The sequence below is a fragment of the Strix aluco genome, chromosome 4, assembly GCF_031877795.1.
Source record: "Strix aluco isolate bStrAlu1 chromosome 4, bStrAlu1.hap1, whole genome shotgun sequence".
NCBI classification, from domain to species: Eukaryota; Metazoa; Chordata; class Aves; order Strigiformes; family Strigidae; genus Strix; species Strix aluco.
Genome location: NC_133934.1, coordinates 127,470,136 through 127,487,425, shown reverse-complemented (window position 1 = coordinate 127,487,425; position 17,290 = coordinate 127,470,136). Strand labels below are relative to the sequence as shown.

General features: G+C 41.8%; 2 protein-coding genes across 6 annotated transcripts in view; one reads left to right on the top strand and one right to left on the bottom strand.

Annotated features, from left to right (window-relative positions):
• Positions 1 to 7,912, bottom strand: part of WDHD1 (WD repeat and HMG-box DNA binding protein 1) — a 30,365-nt gene extending 22,453 nt beyond the window's left edge. For 2 of the 3 annotated variants that reach the window (XM_074821099.1, XM_074821101.1), the window contains exons 1-5: positions 7,840 to 7,912; positions 7,359 to 7,453; positions 5,689 to 5,800; positions 2,807 to 2,958; positions 354 to 465 (exon numbers count right to left, since the gene is read on the bottom strand). In XM_074821099.1, coding sequence (XP_074677200.1) covers positions 354 to 465; positions 2,807 to 2,958; positions 5,689 to 5,800; positions 7,359 to 7,435 — 453 coding nt within the window. In that variant the 5' untranslated portion in view covers positions 7,436 to 7,453; positions 7,840 to 7,912. The remainder of the gene's footprint in view (positions 1 to 353; positions 466 to 2,806; positions 2,959 to 5,688; positions 5,801 to 7,358; positions 7,454 to 7,839) is intronic. The other variant, XM_074821100.1, reaches the window with a different exon arrangement.
• Positions 7,913 to 8,014: 102 nt separating this feature from the next.
• SOCS4 (suppressor of cytokine signaling 4) lies at positions 8,015 to 16,444 on the top strand. 3 transcript variants are annotated; one of them, XM_074821097.1, is made up of 3 exons: positions 8,025 to 8,283; positions 11,301 to 11,429; positions 14,583 to 16,444. In XM_074821097.1, the coding sequence occupies exon 3, from the start codon at positions 14,682 to 14,684 to the stop codon at positions 15,990 to 15,992; it is 1,311 nt and encodes a 436-aa protein (XP_074677198.1). In that variant the 5' UTR covers positions 8,025 to 8,283; positions 11,301 to 11,429; positions 14,583 to 14,681; the 3' UTR covers positions 15,993 to 16,444. The 3 variants fall into 3 exon arrangements, with proteins under 3 accessions (XP_074677197.1, XP_074677198.1, XP_074677199.1); XM_074821098.1 differs by having other exon boundaries at positions 11,301 to 11,471; XM_074821096.1 differs by lacking the exon at positions 11,301 to 11,429 and having other exon boundaries at positions 8,015 to 8,283.
• The last annotated feature ends 846 nt before the right edge of the window (positions 16,445 to 17,290 follow it).

The following is a 17,290-nucleotide window of genomic DNA, read 5'->3' as shown; positions in this document are numbered from 1 at the left end:
CAACTCCAAGCTACTGTGATTACAAACCCTCATACTTCAAGTGAGCTGCTTATTCACAAAAGAGGCTCAAAATTAATATTAAATTTCTTTAGTGAGCCATGTTTTCCCCTCTAAAATCAGATCAGCATTAGATTCCAGAAGACCATAGACAGTAATTGAGCAGTAAAGCAAAGACTGAGCTCTCCTGGGAGGCAACAAGTTGTGACACACTCCATCGTCAGTAAGGTCAGCTTAAATTAAGCAGTCTTATGTTCCCAGTCACTTTTTTTTTTTTTGGTAAAAAGTATATATTTATTTTCTTTCCCAGGGAAAAGGAGATTCAAAGTAGAAAGTAAACAAGAAAGTGATTTTACCAGGTAAACATCTCTGGGATCAAAAGTCAGGCTTAAAACAGGAGCATCGTGTCCTCGGAATGTTTTCTGCTTGCTGCTATCAGTCACCTCCACCACTTTGACCATAAAGTCACTGTAGATCACAATGGCACAGACATAAAAGTATTAACATTGATATTAACAATGACAAACTATGTGTTTATGGCAATAAAAATTGGGCGCTATCTTTTGGAGAAGTGATGGCTCTCAACACTGTATGATTAAGGAAAAATGAGAATCTTGAGGCTTACTACAATAGGAGCAAGGCCAGACTATTTTTACCAGAAAATAATTTTTGTTCATGTCAAAGATCATAAAATATGGTTGCCCTTTGAAGAGGGTATTATGTACACACAGACCATATACCTGTTTAATATAATATTCTGTATGACCTAATGGAAACCTCTGCTTAGATACCAGAGAGCTGACTTAAGAATTATCTGTTCTTGTTAACTGGATCAATGGTCATTACTATAATTACTTGGTCATGTGGTTCTTAAAAAAAGATAAAGCAAGTAGTTTATTTTGTGACGTTTTTAAGTTTTTAACAGGATTTTTAAGACCACTTAGTGTATCAGATACATTAACAGATTTTTTTATAACTTTATCCCCTCCTCCAAAATTACAGACATTACTGCAGTTTAACTCAAAATATCAATGCTAACTTCTAAGCTAAAGAGCTCCTGTGACAATCTTTCAGTACCACTCCCTCTCATACTTCATCGCGACACCCTCAGAGACAAATTTAGTTTTAGGGCATAATTCTATGGGGTTAATCACTACTTTAACTATATTCAGAAACACCACCTCTGATATTGTCAACTATCTAACACTAACCAGACGTAAAAGGAAGTCTATAAGCTATATTGTGAGACAACTAAAATTATGTTAGCACTCTTAAACAATGCAAGACAACTTTAAAGGGAAAAAAACCCCAGGCAATAGGATATTTTTTCACAGAATCATCTCGGTTGGAAAAGCCCTCGAAGCTCCTCCAGTCCAACCATGAACCTCACACTGACCGTTCCCAACTCCACCAGATCCCTCAGCGCTGGGTCAACCCGACTCTTCAACCCCTCCAGGGTGTTTTGTTTGTTTAAGAAGCCACACAACTATTTTTCAAATAGTTCATGTGAATTTTGGCAACCAGTTGGATGTTAAAAACTTGCATAAAAGTGAAGTTTGCAGACTTCATGTAGAAAATTGAGATATCTGGGACAACTAAAAGCAATTCTTAGTTGCATTCCTTCATTTCATGGCTGTTACCTTCTCTTTCACTATGTTACAGAAGACCTCATCGAGGGGCGGCCTCACAGTCTTATGAGCTCTTTTTTGTAACACAAGAGCCCAGGCCAGACTACAGAAGTCCTGGGTTTTTGTAAAACTTTCAGAAACAGAAAAGAGTTTGCCGTCTGCCTAATCTCTCTAATCAAAGTCAGATCCTGGGGCAGAGCTGTTCCCTCAGAAACAAGCACTGGCAAAGAGCCCAAACTCATGATCCCTGTCAGATTTAGAGATTAGAGTGGTTACTGCCCCCAGCTGTCCAGCCTCCCAGTTTTGGTGGAGCTGGTGTGTCTGCTCCACAGCTGCCAGAGTTCACAGCCCAGCATATTCATCCAAATTGCTTTCTAGTTCAATTCACACTTTGAGGAGCCAGTGAGCAGATGCAGCACCCTGCCATCTCTACTGTGGGGGACAAATTCCAGGAGAGAGGCAAGCAGACAGCCAGAGTTAGCTACAGCTGCCCAAAGAGTTGACCAAATTCAATTAACTCACCTGAGCTTTAAATAAATAAATAAATAAAAAACCTTGCCTGCTTTCTATTTTGCCATCTCTATTAAAGGACTAGTGTATATTATGTAAAAGCAAACGTGCTGCCCTAAGAAATTAACTAAACTACGCATTTAATTCTCCTCAGGCAAGAGTTGCAACTGTCATCTGTTATCATTTGGCAGAATGGTGATAATACTTACGCCAGAGAATGACTCAAAGCTCTCGCGCAAATTAGAACCCATCTAACTTTTGCATGTGTATATACATCTGCTGTACCACGATCCTGAACAGTCAGGACATTATCTTTAGCACACAGTAACAAAATCCTTGCTGTTGCAATGAGATCCATATGGGCAAACGCTTATGCTTACGCATTATAGGACTGAAAGCTGAAAACGCTCAAGTCTCCTAAAGAAAAGGAATTATTTCACAACACCAGATTTCCATTTAAAATAATTTGGTGGATCAAGTATCTCTCAGAGCATTGTTTTCTAAAGTCCTTTTCATTCCGTTCTTCCTCTCCACCCCCAGAAGGCATTTTGCAATACTTTAAAACCCTCAGAGGTATGTGGATTAACGATCTCTTTGGTAAAAATCAGCATGCAAGGAAGTCACCAGATTTTAAGCAATAGCAAGGCTTTTCCTTATCATGCACAGATTACCTAGATCCAGCAGCAATTTTGGTACCATCACTATTAAAGATGACATGGTTTGCATTCATGGTGAAACGAGTAAGGATGCCATCTGGAGCTCCTTCAGGAAATGTATGCATCTGAACAGTATTGTTCGATACTGCCGTGATCAATCTTCCATTCTAAAAACAAAATCCATCATAAAATTCGTTAGCTAAAACACATTTATGTCCACGGAGCCAAAAAAATTGCTCTGATGTGTCTAATATTTGGGCAGATTAGTAGTTCCAAAAGAGGTCTGTCAGTAAGAGTAGTAGGAGAAATATTCTTTAACTTTTATTTCTACCTAAAAAAATATAGACAGGCACAGTAACTTTATTACTTTATCAGTTTAACCAAACTATTAAAAACTAGAAAAATCATTCTCTTACTTTCAGTCCTATAGAAACACAGAGCTAGATTTAATACTGAAACTCCAGTTGCTTCAGCAGACTTAAAATTCATTATAGCAATTTACTGCATCAAGACCTTCCCAACTCATCTTTACTAAAATAATGAATACTCAAAGTCACTAAAGAATTTCAAAGAGAACTATCTAATCTTCTTCTGGTGGATAGAAAATTCACTCCTTTCACATAGGCAAGAAAGTTCTCAGAACAGGAAGAATCTTGCATCCTATTTAGATTAATATGCTGCAGTATCAGGAGAGGGCACCCTTAGACTGAACTTCTCAGCTAAATGCCACCAGGGAAAGATGAGAAGTTCATGAACTATAGCTTAGTTCTTTTCAGAAAACAGAAGGCAGATGTTTACTAAAAATTAATTCAGATTAAAAGAAGCGCAAAACAGAAGAAATAATGATCCTATACTTGTAAAAGTAGTATCTCTTCTTCAAGTGACAATATATTACTCAGTTGCATGTCGCAGCAGGTTTTTGAAACATATAAATAAAGAAATGCCTTATTTCCTTGAGGGTTTTTTTGTTTGGGGTTGGGGTGTTGCTTTTCTTTTTTGTTGCCTATAGTAAAAATCCTGCAGATAAACAAAGCAGCTGCCTGTACTAAATAGCCTAACTACATAAGAGATGAGATGTATTACTGAGATTACATCAACATCTCAGATCAGTTTCTCATGACATTTTCATTAATGAAGAGTAAACTTCAGGAAATCTTATTTCAAAAATAAGTCTGACAAAGCATTCTTAATCTCAATGTTTAAAAATCCCTCAAAACTAAAAGCACTTTACAATAAATTTAAGAGCACAGGTTTTTCGTACTGGTGTCAAAAATTAAAACCAGGATTTTCCCTCCTCTATTCATTAATAATTTGAGCAATATCTGGCTCTGCCACTGATTTGCTAAGAGAACTCACTCAAGTCACCTCACTTGGTTTGTGAAAAGATAAGTAATGTGATGAAAACCAACTGCAACATATACTAAAAATCAATGATGGAAATAGATTATACAGGTACTGAGGAACAGAAACATGAGGTATGTTAAAAGGGACATAAGAAACTGGTTTCACTTAAGGCAGCAGTTCTGAATACGGTTTCAAATCGTAATTTTTAAAACAGAATACAAATATGTTAATTCTCATTTATTTCCTCTTTCATACTCCTCTCCAAAAATCACAAATTGTTGAAAAACAATTTTAAAATTTCCTTTTATCACTGCAAAGTTCACTACACAATATCTGAAGAACTGAGGTAGCCTTCTGGAATTCCTCTCTTCTTCTACAACTGTCACAAAGACAACATCTCAGACCTTCTATTACTAATGTAATATAAGAATAATTGCACATAAAGGAAATACTGTGAGAATACATGAACGTGCATAGTAAAAAGAATTCTTTCCTATTATACAAATTGATATAGGAGACTTATTTGCCTTGTTAATTACAAATAACGACTACTGTAAGATATATTAAAAGGAAATGCCTTAACATTAAAACAAACAGAGCAGCTTATGCTTCAAATGGCAGCCAGTCCAACTACAGAACTGCTCTCTCACAAATTCTTACAACTTATGTGAGCAAGAATCCTGTTCTCTTCTGACTTTGGGCACAGTGGGTCAGAGGCATCCTTGGGTTAAACAATTTTGAGACTGAAATATCAACCAATTATAAAAAAGCATTACGAGACACTGATTTTGTGGAAGTAATTTTTGATTAATACAGATTATAATTCCTTGGATCTTAAAACAGGCCCACATAAAACAACCTCTTGGCTCTTTTTCCTAATACTTGATGATCACATCTTACGCTGGGAAACTTTTTGCAACTCACATTGTGAGAAAACACTGAAACAGCCTAAAAAGTTCACTGCATAATTAGCTTAAGCTGTCGGGTTTGTTTCTCAGAAAGGAGATCAAAGTCAGAAATGAGTATAACTGAATGTGAAAGAAGAGGAGGAAAAAAATATTACAGAAGTTTAATATAAGAAATAATTCCTCTACAATCCTGCACAGGGTAAAATTAATTGTCAGAAGTATTCTTAATTTATATAAAATGCTTAATTTAGATAAAACATTCAAAAAGTCTATAGGCACATTTAATCAATTACAATTCTGGGTATTTCAGAAAATTGTGTTTTCAATACTCCTTTAATACTTTCACTTAGACATAAAGGTAGAATACATTCATGTGCTCAAATTTAAATACCTGCCACTCATTAAATAGCATTCAATTTCTTTTTTCCATACATTAATCTGAAAACAAAGATCTATTTATTTAACATACATCAGACTGAAACGCGCTACATACAGCGTTATTTTTGCCTTTTTCTGTATTATCCCAGTATACGTTTAATGGCACCCACACCAGCAGCATCCCTGAGCTTGAAAATCCAGCACCTGTACAGTCACGTATCAACACCAGCATGACACAATTTAAAGGAGTCCTGTTAACAACCGTACCTTTAGAGCGCAGGAATAGGCCTTTTCTCCCACGTTAATGGACTTTGGATCATCATCATCCAGGTTTTCCCAAATCCTAACATCTCCATCACTGCCACAAGTTACAATGCAGCTGTGGAAAGACACAGGAATTGTCAATATTCAGGAATGGAAAGGACAGCCACTGTAACTTTCAATCCCAAAATGAAAATGTTACTAAAGTGTTAGGTTTTTTTAAAACTGAAATACAATACATACTGTGCGATACAGCAGATACCTGTAATTATTATATATAAGTAACTTATTAAACATAGAGGAAAAAAAGTCACGTCTGGTAGCACAACACAGTCCCTTGAGTCTCTGATAACTACCTAGGCCTGGCACTCATCTGAACTGACCCTTAGATATTACAGGGCAATCCTTTTTTTTTCCAGGACCTAGCTAATTTTTCAAATGACTTAATTTGCACTGACTTCTCTGAGAACTGGGCATTTAATTGCCTCCTAAGACTTTGAAAACTTACCTTACAGATGATTACAAAGTTGAGGGCAAAACTAAGAGTGTCAACGCACACTTGACTGAACTTTAACAAGCTTAACATGCTCCAGGCCTACAGAACCCTTAAAAAAAATAGTTAATAAGGAATTCAAGTTTGCTGGAGTTAGCTTTCACAATTTTAATGCAGTAAACAATAACCTGAAGTCACAGAGCAAATACACAGAAGCTTGCATGGGATTTTTAATTAAAGACATTGTGAATCTATAATCAAGCCTTGCATTTCTTTTTCCTAAAGTTGTTTGCAGTCCCAAAAAATTCTAATTAAACAGCAAAATGCTACAAAGCCAGTGGTGAAGCTGTGAGGCTTCTCTTCTTAGTTCTGCAAAGTCTTTGACAGTAACACAACACTGTGTTGATATGGAATATACTGGTGCTACAGAGTCCAGCAGTAGTGGACCAGTGGTATTTGGCAGAGATGTCTGCATCCTTTTTTAAACATTTGCATGGTAATGGCAAACAAGGCATTTTGTGGGTTTGAGGGATTGTTACCAGACTAAATCTTGAGAGCAGTATTTGTATCAAGGCTAATGAACTAAAGAAAGGAATAAGAAAATATGGACTTAAACTATACTCAATATGTAAGACTTACCCCTTGCGTTTTGTTTTCTGGTTTACCATTTATTTTTAATCAATAACAAGGTAACGGCAAATATTTCGTTTATATTTATACATTCAAGAACTAGCTCAAGAATAACAAGATAGCAAGAGCAAGCCGATATTGGTCTTCTTCAACTCTATTTTTAATTTCTTAGTGCTTATGTGAACATATTTACTCCCACACTACATTGATTTCTGCTGGATTCTATGAAGTCACTCTTACAAAAGTGCATATAGAGTTTACATATATATACACACACACGTATACTATATATATATGTATAGATATGTATATGCTTGCAATTAAGTTATGTCAATCACTTTAAAATTCAGAGCATCCAAACATCTCTTACAGCCAGTTCTTGACACAGGCCAAACCCAAAGGATTCGCCAGACCAAGCCAGGCCATGAATCCACCCCAGTCCCTCAGGGAGCAGTGGCTGGTACAGTCACTCCGGGGAAAGCAGGGGCCAGGAACAAGGGCCATCCCCCCCCCGGCTGTACTTCACCCTGGTCTCGAGAAACCGGGCCGTTACCTCCCAGTGTCATCGAAGCAGACGTCCGTGTGGCCCTCGGTGTGGCCGTACCGCATCGGCTTCTGCGTAGCTGCCATCTTCGCTCTCCCCTGCTTCTTTGTGGGGGATAAAAGAGAAATAAAATAAATTAAAAGGAAAAACTTCGGAAGAGCCTCAGAAGACCGGGCAAGGTCAGAGCTGCTGGGACACCCACCCACCCACCCACCCACCCACGGGGGCTGGGGCCACCCGCCGTGCCCGGCCTCAAGGGGTTTCAGCCGGGCACATACCAGACACGGCGCCGGCACCTCGGCACGTCGGCAGGGCCTGGCCGTGGAAGCGAACCGAGAAAGAAAAGGGGGGAAAAAACGGGTTACCGAGGGGCGGGGGGTGCCGGGGCCTGTCCCTCAGGCCGAGCCAGGCCGCAGGCGGGGGCCCCCAGCCCTCCCCATCAGAGGCCGCGGCTCCCCCCGCGCCGGGCGAGGGGCCCGGGGCCACCCACCGGAGCAGGCCCGAGGCCGCGCCGCCTTCCCGCCCGCTCGCCGCGCCGGCCCCGCCGCCCGCTTCGAGCCTTCCCGCGCCCGGCCCCGCCGCCCAAGCCCGCCCCGGGGGCCGGGCCGGTGCCCGTCAGAGCCCGGGGCGGGGCTGCGCGCAGGCGGGGCTGGGGCCGGCCCCGGCCGGCCGGCAGGCAGAGCCCGCGGGGATGGCGGCGGCAGGCGCGGCCGCGGCCGCCTCACAGCCGCTGCGCTCCGGCGGGTGAGGGCACACGGGGCTGCCACCGCCGCGCTCCCCGCGGGAGCCCGCACAGCGGGAGGGGCCGGCGACCTTCCTCCTCCTCCTCCTCTTCCTCCTTCTGCCTCCGGCGCGGGTCAGGCCGCCCTGGCCGGCTGAGGGAGCGGCTTCCCCGGGGCGGGCAGCGCCGATCGGCCGCTCCCTCCGGACGATCGTAAGTTGGGGTCGGGAGGAGCCGGGGCGGCGGGTCTGCGCCCCTGTCAGCGGGGGGGGGCTCGGTCCACGGTGGGTGCCCGCTTTTCCTGTGAAAAAACTGCGGGTGGGGACATGCCCGATGTATATATCCTAATGTATAAAGTGCATATGTGTTCACTGTATGCATTTAGGTATATACCTGTTTCATGGCAGCCCCTCAGAGGCTCGGGAATGGCAAGGAAAGCCCAAAGGAGGGGCAGTGTCCCCACTTAGCCAAAATCCCCATCACAGCAAAGTGTTGCAGGGAGGCTGGGGAGTGCTCTCGCCCGAGTAAGGGCTGCAGGATCAAACCCATTTGGCGATCGTTACGGTAATTATGGAATTACTCTGTAATTATAGCCATCCCGATGCGTGCGCTTCGATATAGTTGACAGCGATCGTAGTGAGGCAGGTAGCGATTGCACTGCAAAAATCATTAAGCTTTCGCGTGCTGAAAAATAGGAAGAAAGCGGCGTGGTTTATTTCTCGAAGGACAAAAATTTTTGGAGCTTGATGTACCTGAAATAAGGAGAAAAAAAAACAAAAACAAAAAACAACCCAGAGTTCTCTATTTTCCCTTGATGCAGCTTTAATGATCCGGCCCAGTTTATTCCTGCTTCTAAGAAAAATTGCTTCCAGGCAAAACCCTTTATCTTCAGTTTTGTTCTGCAGCAGATTTATCAGTGGTTGGGGTGAGCAGAGTGATTTATTTATGTTGGAAATGTGGTCGGACTCTCCATAACAGTCACACTGTTGGTACTTTCATGAATGAGTAAGTGACAGGATTACAAAGCAGGCACGCTTCTTTTAAAAAAAAACAAAAAGAAAAGCCCAGATTTCATTATTAAACCTCGTGGAAGCTGTGTAGAGACATGGTTTCCATGGGTGTATCCTGACATATTTCAGTAAATCGTGATTTCTGGTGAGGATAACGTGTTCTAGCAAAATGATTCGAGCTGAACCGCTTATCAGATGAGTGGGAAGACCAAGCTATTCTTACAGCAGCCTTCCTGCAAGCCGCTGCCTGGGACGGAGACAAATGTATGTCAACTGTATTTTATTTTTCTTTATTATTTTAATTTGCAGAAACTCTCATACGAACTGCACCTAAAATATTTTATAATGCAAAAGCCGGTTTAAGTTCAGTTCTATATATAAACTAAATTAATTGTCTGGAGGTGCTGCCTGCTGGGATAACTCTGAACGGCATGGGAGAACTGGGGAGAGGTTTTTTGGGGGGTGGGGGGGATCCCATAGTCATTTGGCCAAGGGACTGCAGGCCCTGTGGCTTTGTCATGTCCGAAGTGGCATGGCATCAAATGAAAAGTTATTCTTTAAATCCGGTCGGGAACTCAACCTGCTGCTGGCTTGATTAATAGGTGTAAGCGGCTGTGAGCGGAGCGGCAGGGCGGGCGCCGGGAATCGTGCTGCTCTCCTCTTCGGTTTCTGGGTGGAGCACGAAGTGTTGGTCATGGACCATAAAGCTTTTACTGATTTAGCGCTGCTGCGGTCTGCCGAGCGCTGCGTGCGTCTCTCCTTCAGCACATAAGCAGAGTTTCATTAAAGTAGTAGAAAAGAGCAGCCCTCACCTTTGGCACCTGCTTCCAGATCACTTTTACCTCTTGGATATGAATAAAATAGCCCCAGTTTTGGGGGTAGGTGGGCATGACTGCATGTCCCTTCCTCCTCCAGTTCTGGGGGTATACAGACCCAGGGTGAATCAAGAGTATTTCCAAGTAAGAAGCATTATAAGTTATGATTGGTATCTTTAGACAGTCGCTTTCTTTTGTGTGTGTGTGTGATTATTGCTTTAATTTGCTGGAAGGGCCTCTGGAATCTAGTTTAGGTGTTCTTGAACAGTATCATAAATCAAAATAAACATAGTCAAAACTGAAGAAAAATAAGTTAAGACAGAGGAATTTGGACTTAATGTTATCCTTAATAGGTTGGGCTTTTTTCCAAAATAAGTCAATAACAGCTCAACTTCAGTGGAAGGTCAGGTTTTAAAATGCGGTCTTGTGGCCAAAATCTAATTGGGTGAAATTAATGAAAACAGCATGTGACCGGTGAGAATTTTTTTAAATAACTTTTATGTAAGTTGAAAGAAAAAAGGAAAAGTAGTCCAATTTATTACAGCTTGCTCTTCTCTCTCAGGATTTTATCAGCTCTAGAAGAACATCAGCTTCTGTAACAATTCCAAAGTGGATTTATTGCTCTTTGTGTGAATCTCCTTTTCTTGTTTAATTAGAGGCATAACACAGCGACGCTTTGGCTTTTGTGTACTTGGACAGAAAACTTGCAAAGTACTTCCTTCACGAGAAGGGTTGTGCGGCGTGGGAGCACCAAAGAGGTGGTGGGACCTCCATCCTCAGAGGTTTTCAGGACGTGGCCAGACCACGCCGTGGGTCCCCTGAGCCCACGCTGGCAGCGGTCCCGCTCCGAGCGGGAGGGTGGGCATCTCTGCCTCAGGCAGTGCTTTGCTGACATGACATACAATATTCTGCTGCTTCGTTACACCAAAAGGGAAGCAGCTTGATGAAGAGGACTTAGAGATACCAGGTTAGAGGCAAGGATCCAGCAGCTCAGGACACAAATATCGAGTTAAAGCGGTTCAGTATTTATTGAATAAGTAAAAAAAAAAAAAAAAGTCTGTCTGTGCTTACAGTTTTGATTCTCCTACTGGAGTTATTGAGTACTTGCCACTGATTTAATTAGACATATGGTGAGGCTGTAACTGTCTTATCACAGTTGTTGATTACAGCCTACCTCTGGCTAGGAGGTAATATTGTTATTGCCTCCAAATAGCTGCTAGATATTGCTTTTAGCTTGGGCTTGGGGTTTTAGTGTTGAGGCATCAGTGCTTGAAAGAAAAAGCATCTTGGGCAGCCATCTGCACCCCCCCTCCGCAGCCTGGCGAGAGACGTGCTTCTGAAGGAGGGAGCTGTGCACATTATAAAAACAACAACAAAACCCACCCATCTCTCTGCTTGTCCTCAGGGACTGTAAGCTGTGACAGCGTTGGATAACCTTGAACTAGAAGCCGGATCCCGTGACCCGAAGTGAACTCTGCTTATCCCTGCATGTTGCTTTATCTTTGCCGTTTGCTCAGGCAGAAGAGTTTGAAGCGTAAGGGTTTTGTCAAATCTGCCTGCTTCTGAGATGCCTAAGGTATCCCCATGTACAAGGCAGCTTTTGTAGGCAGGAGACTTAATTATATCTACCGAAAGGGTCTCAGAACTGATGCGTGTAAGCTGCACAGTGCTGGACTCCTCCATTTAACCTTGCCCTGTAGGGAAAAGCACACGCCGTCTTCCCTCTCGTTTGTCCTTGCCCTCCCCTCCTGCTCTTTCAGTTGTGTTCCAGCCGTTAATGGATGTTTGGTCCACGGCACTTCCCTTGGACGCTTCAGCACAAGGAATAGCTGGGTTATGTGGATAGCCTTAAGTGGTAATGCAGCACTGAATGCTTCCCTGCCCTTTATGACTTTTTCTTTCCAACACCCGGATTATTTTTGGTCCCCGTTTTATTGGTGGGCTGTGAATCACGGCTTCGGAAGGGTATGAAGGCGTGACCCCTTTTGGTAATGCCAGACGATGGGATTTGGGCACCTAACGACGCTGTGGCTGATGTGTGTTTCAGAAGGCAGCTTGCCCACGAGCACGCGGACATTTGTAACACATTTGGCAACCGAGGTTTTGTCTCCTGAGTCACAAGCTGACCCCTGAACCATCTTTTACTTTTCTTTCGCAAGGTCACGTTCAAACCTGGCTTTACTAGGATGGCATCCCTTTTTCTTCCTTTATTCCGTGCTCTTTTCACGGGTCTGGTGTTGTGTCTGATTAGCAATTACTGCTCTGACGTGGCAGAATTGGCGCCTGGGTTCCAGCAGCCTTCAAACCCCAGGGAAACAGCTCTCTCTGTTGCTGGCTAATGGTGCATGTCTTACAGCATCACGTGCTGTTTCTCCAGTTTAGGTTTCAGGGTTCAGGTACCACTGGTGATTCGTGACAGAAGGAAGGTACAAAGTAGAAGGTGGCTTTACAGTTAAATACAACAGCAACCTAGAAATGACGTAAAACACTGAAATTATTTCAGTTGCAAGGCTGAAGTTAGGAGATAATGGGCCTTTTCAGTACTTCTGGGTTTTGTACATTTTGCAGTTTTTAATTAAAAGCCCATATTCTGGCTTTTATTATCAGAATAAGCGTGTTCTTATTCCTTATATGGGCTGGATGTGCAGAATGAGATAACTGAAGGTTTCAAAAGCAATTACAAACTGTCATATCCTAATTTTTAAGTACTTGACTTTGCAACCTCAATGATATCTCTCTGTCCAATTAAAAATCCCATATATAGAAAGTTAATGTATTTTATCACAGGATTAATCTAGAATAGCTTTTTGTCTTTAGCAGTTATACCAGGATAAATGAGATTGCTTTTTTTCCTCTTTTTTAATTGTGGAGAAAATTTGGTGCTCCACTCTAGTTGTCTCTGGATGAAAAGTATCAATGTTACAAAAGCAGTCAATGAATCTTGCTCTAAATAAAGGTGTTTTGGGTCTCATACACAAAGGTTGCCTTTCTCCTCTCTGCAATGCGGCCTGCAATGTTTTCACTGAAAAGTGGTTTGCAAAACCCTGAGAGAGGAAAAAGACATCTTTATTTTAATCTTTGATTTGTAATTGCTGGAATATGGACCCCGTTCTGTGATTCCACTTGGTACCAGTGAGGTACTATTCATCTAGATTGCTCTAATGCCAGATTTTTTCAACATACTTGCAATATTTAACCTATTTTACCCTCGTTCTACATTTCTGCATCTCCTCCCTTTCCCTCCTTTTTTCCTTTCCCCCACAGCTCTCAGGTTTGTGGATTATAAATAAGGAATGCAATGTCAAAAATTCCTGGGTGAAAGTTACATCTGGGATGTATTTGGCCCACAGATTGCATGTAAGCCTTTTGGCACGGCAGTCTTATTCTTTTACTGAAAGCAGAGGCTAAAACTCGGCCTGCGCAGCCCCCGGGGGACCGCAGAGAGGTTGTGTCATGCTGGCTAATCCTGATGATGAGAATGGATTGAATGGAGAGAGGAAGTGGATGCCCTTTTCTTTTCCTGCTTCGTATTTACCATGTCAATTAGTTTAAATAAAAAAAAAAAACAAACGAAAAGACACAACAGAAAATCCACAGCCAAAAAAACCCAGTGGAATAGAGGAGCTGTGCATCGTTTTGGTGCAAAGACATCGTGGTACGTGATGGAAAATATTTCTATGTTCTGCCATGCCTCGGAAGACTATAGCATACATAACACGTTGCTATCTATGTACCTTGAAAAAATTCTGCTCTACTTTCAACTGATTAATCAAAAGGGGATTTTTTTTTTTTCTTTTTCAAAGCGCAACACTCAAAAGGAAACCTCTTATCTATTTGAAAATTCAATACACTTTTGGAAACAAAAGAGAATGAAATCAGCAACTGTAGGTCTCAAAGCAACACTGATTTTAATAATGTAAACTTTCTTCTCTAATGAGTAATAAGCAGTTCCATCTTTCACGGCCTTTTAAAATTGCTTTTAGGAAGGGACTGGATTTGTTTTAATCCTTTTCAGTATGTAAAGCCCCAGATATTTCAATCCCTTAGGGGCTCAGTATTTTCTAGCTCTGTTTGAAAAGGCAGAGGAAAACAGCTTTCAGAAATTGACGGAATCTGTGACTGCTATAATTTTTATTTTTTTTTTTATCCAGAAAGTGACCCAAAAGTGTCAGTTAAGAATAAGATCTCTAGCATCCCACCCTGTGGATTAGTAGCAAACAGGCACATCATCTAGGTACAGTAGCTCTTTGTACTCTGACCTAGTTGTTTCTGTTCTGGCTTGTTCCTTCTTGAAAGGTTATTTGGAAGAGATGCAGAATTTGCTCAATAAACAGCTAAAGCAGTATCACCTGCCACGTGAAGTGCTTCCCTTTAAAATGGACCCTAGCACAGTAGGGGTCCATTGGTCCATTTACCAACACCTAAAACTTTGCTCTGCTGCATAGTCAGAATGGATGCTCCAAAAACACCTAAGATGGTTTATTCTGGAGGATTCTTTTCCCGAGGAAGGGTTAAGAGAGCCTTGTCTGGGATCAGGATGGTATTTATGGGGTGTACTAGTGAATTCAGCTTGATTGTAGTATTTTTACGTGGTCAGCAATTAATTGTTGCTGTTGTCCAGTGTACACCTGCATTGTGTTGTGTGCATGCATAGCTGTTAATTTAGCTGTGTTTTCTTTCTCCTTAGATATTTCCAGAAAGTGCCTCGAGGAAGCTTCCTTGTGTAGAAAAACCCTACAAGAAACACAGCGAGCTTTCTGGCAACTTGTGAAACAAAGCTGTCAAAATGGCAGAAAATAAGGACAGTAATCTTAAAAACGCAGATGTGAGACCCAAAAGCAGCCGGAGCAGAAGCGCGGACAGAAAGGATGGTTACGTCTGGAGTGGAAAGAAGCTCTCCTGGTCAAAAAAGAGTGAGCATTGTTCGGATGCTGAAACAGCAAGTGCTGCAGGAAGGTCAGGGACTAATTTAAGGAGCCAAGAGAGGAAGTATAGCTGCTCGTCTATCGAGCTGGATCTAGACCGTTCGTGCGGTCACAGGTTTTTAGGACGGTCTCTCAAACAGAAGCTGCAAGATGCTGTGGGTCAGTGCTTTCCCATAAAGAATTGTAGCAGTCGGCACGCCTCAGGACTGCCATCAAAAAGAAAAATTCATATCAGTGAGTTAATGCTAGATAAGTGTCCTTTCCCTCCGCGCTCGGAGCTAGCTTTTCGGTGGCACTTGATCAAAAGACATACAGCCCCTATAAGTCCAAAAGCAGAAGACTGGATAATTGCTGATTTATCCCAGCAGGAGGAAAGGGAGGATCAGCTGCAAGACGATGAGATTGCCAATGGGGGAACGGACTCTCCCTCCCAGTCCTGTGACTTTACTGACAGCGGTTCCTCTAGGGGTGATTCGAGGTCTGAGTCGGTCACAGGTAAGGTGGGAAGGAGCAGCAAAGATGAGAGTGATATGGACTCTGACGATGAAGTTATAACACTGTGCACAAGTTCTAGAAAAAGAAACAAGCCCAAATGGGAAACGGATGATGAGCTGCTACGGATGGAAACACCTCCGAAATACCATACACAGATCGATTATGTCCACTGCCTAGTCCCAGACCTCCTCCAGATCAATAACAATCCCTGCTACTGGGGAGTCATGGATAAATATGCAGCTGAGGCACTGCTAGAAGGAAAGCCAGAGGGAACCTTTTTGTTACGAGATTCTGCCCAGGAAGACTATTTGTTTTCTGTGAGCTTCAGGCGCTACAGTCGTTCCCTCCACGCGCGGATAGAGCAGTGGAATCACAACTTCAGCTTTGATGCCCATGATCCTTGTGTCTTCCACTCTCCGGACATCACGGGACTCTTAGAGCACTACAAAGATCCAAGTTCCTGTATGTTCTTTGAACCGCTTTTATCCACTCCACTAAACAGGACTTTTCCTTTTTCTCTTCAACATATATGTAGAACGGTTATTTGCAACTGTACAACTTATGATGGTATTGATGCCCTTCCCATTCCTCCGTCGGTGAAGCTGTATCTGAAGGAATATCATTATAAGTCAAAAGTTAGAGTACTCAGGATTGATGTACCAGAGCAGCAAAGCTAGAAAATATTTTTATGAAAGAATGAAATTGTCCCTAAACAGACAAATATTATGTTCAATCTTTCTTCCTTCTAGGTTTTTTTTTAATAGCAATTTTATGGGTTTTTTTTCTTTTTTTTCCTGCAGATTATTTACCACCCAAACTAGCCTCTGTCTAAAGGCTTTTTTATCCAAATGTACTTTGAGTCCTCCCACCTCTCTTTTTTAGAAATGATACTCATTGTGGGCTTTTGGTACTGTTCCCAGACTAGACTTTTACGGAATTTCAGGTAGGCTTTCTGGTATTTCTATAGATGGATAGTCTTTAGACCTAAAACCCCTAAAAATCAGTTTTGAACTTGATCTGTCTTTTATATTGTATTTACATTTGTTGCTGACATGTTTGAAATAATGCACTGTTAACTAAAGATTGACTCATCTGTATTTTCTGCATTTCTTTTAAAATGAGTGCTCTAGCCTCTGTGTGTGTGTGTATGTATGTCCGTCCGTATTTAATATAGTAAATTCATCAGTCTATTTCTAACATCACTATTCCTAGCAAAATGAAGTTTGAAAGAGGATATGATCTTTCTATAAATACATCAGGGGACTAAACCCCAGGGAGGGGAAAAACAATTCACGTTAAGGACCACACTCAGTATAGGAAAAACAGGTATAAACCGGCCGTGAAAAGATTTTGCCTAGAAAAGAAGAAGGCTTGTCATCGTCAGAGCAACGAGGCTCTGGAACAGCTTTTCATTTTGTATAATAGCAGTAAAAAGCAAACTACTCATAAACTGGGATTTGATCAGTGTCTGGAAGGGATAATGGTATAGTTACTTATGATAGATGGGACTTGGACTTGATAACTCTGTTTTTATGTTAGTATTTCATTATATGAAATACCCAGTTTTCACTATGGGAGCTGCTGCTTCTGAAATGATAAGGGTGAGAAGGGAAGGGTGAGAAGGATGATATTTCCTTTAAAATCTGCATATTAAACTATCTGATCTTGCATGGTTGATCCTGAGGTGATAATGAATAACTTTCTTACTTTAGTAGGAGGGTTTTTTTTTTAATAAGTATAGTTTTTTTAAAAAAAATAAAGTCTGCAGATTTTTGTTGCAATGTGAAGCATTTGGTCGAATGGCTTCCTGCCAAATTCCATGTACGGGAAAACCATGCGTGGATAATGCTCCTAAAAGCATTACTTACGTTACATGGATAGGCAGATCTGCTGCTGAATTATTGGTGAAATCCCAGTGAGACTCAGTGGATCTGGGTTCAGGCAAGAAACTCTGTTGCTTTCCAGGCTGGCCTCG

Excerpts from the sequence above, each read along its gene's own strand:
- SOCS4 (XM_074821096.1), top strand. The coding sequence starts at position 14,682 with ATGGCAGAAAATAAGGACAGTAATCTTAAAAACGCAGATGTGAGACCC.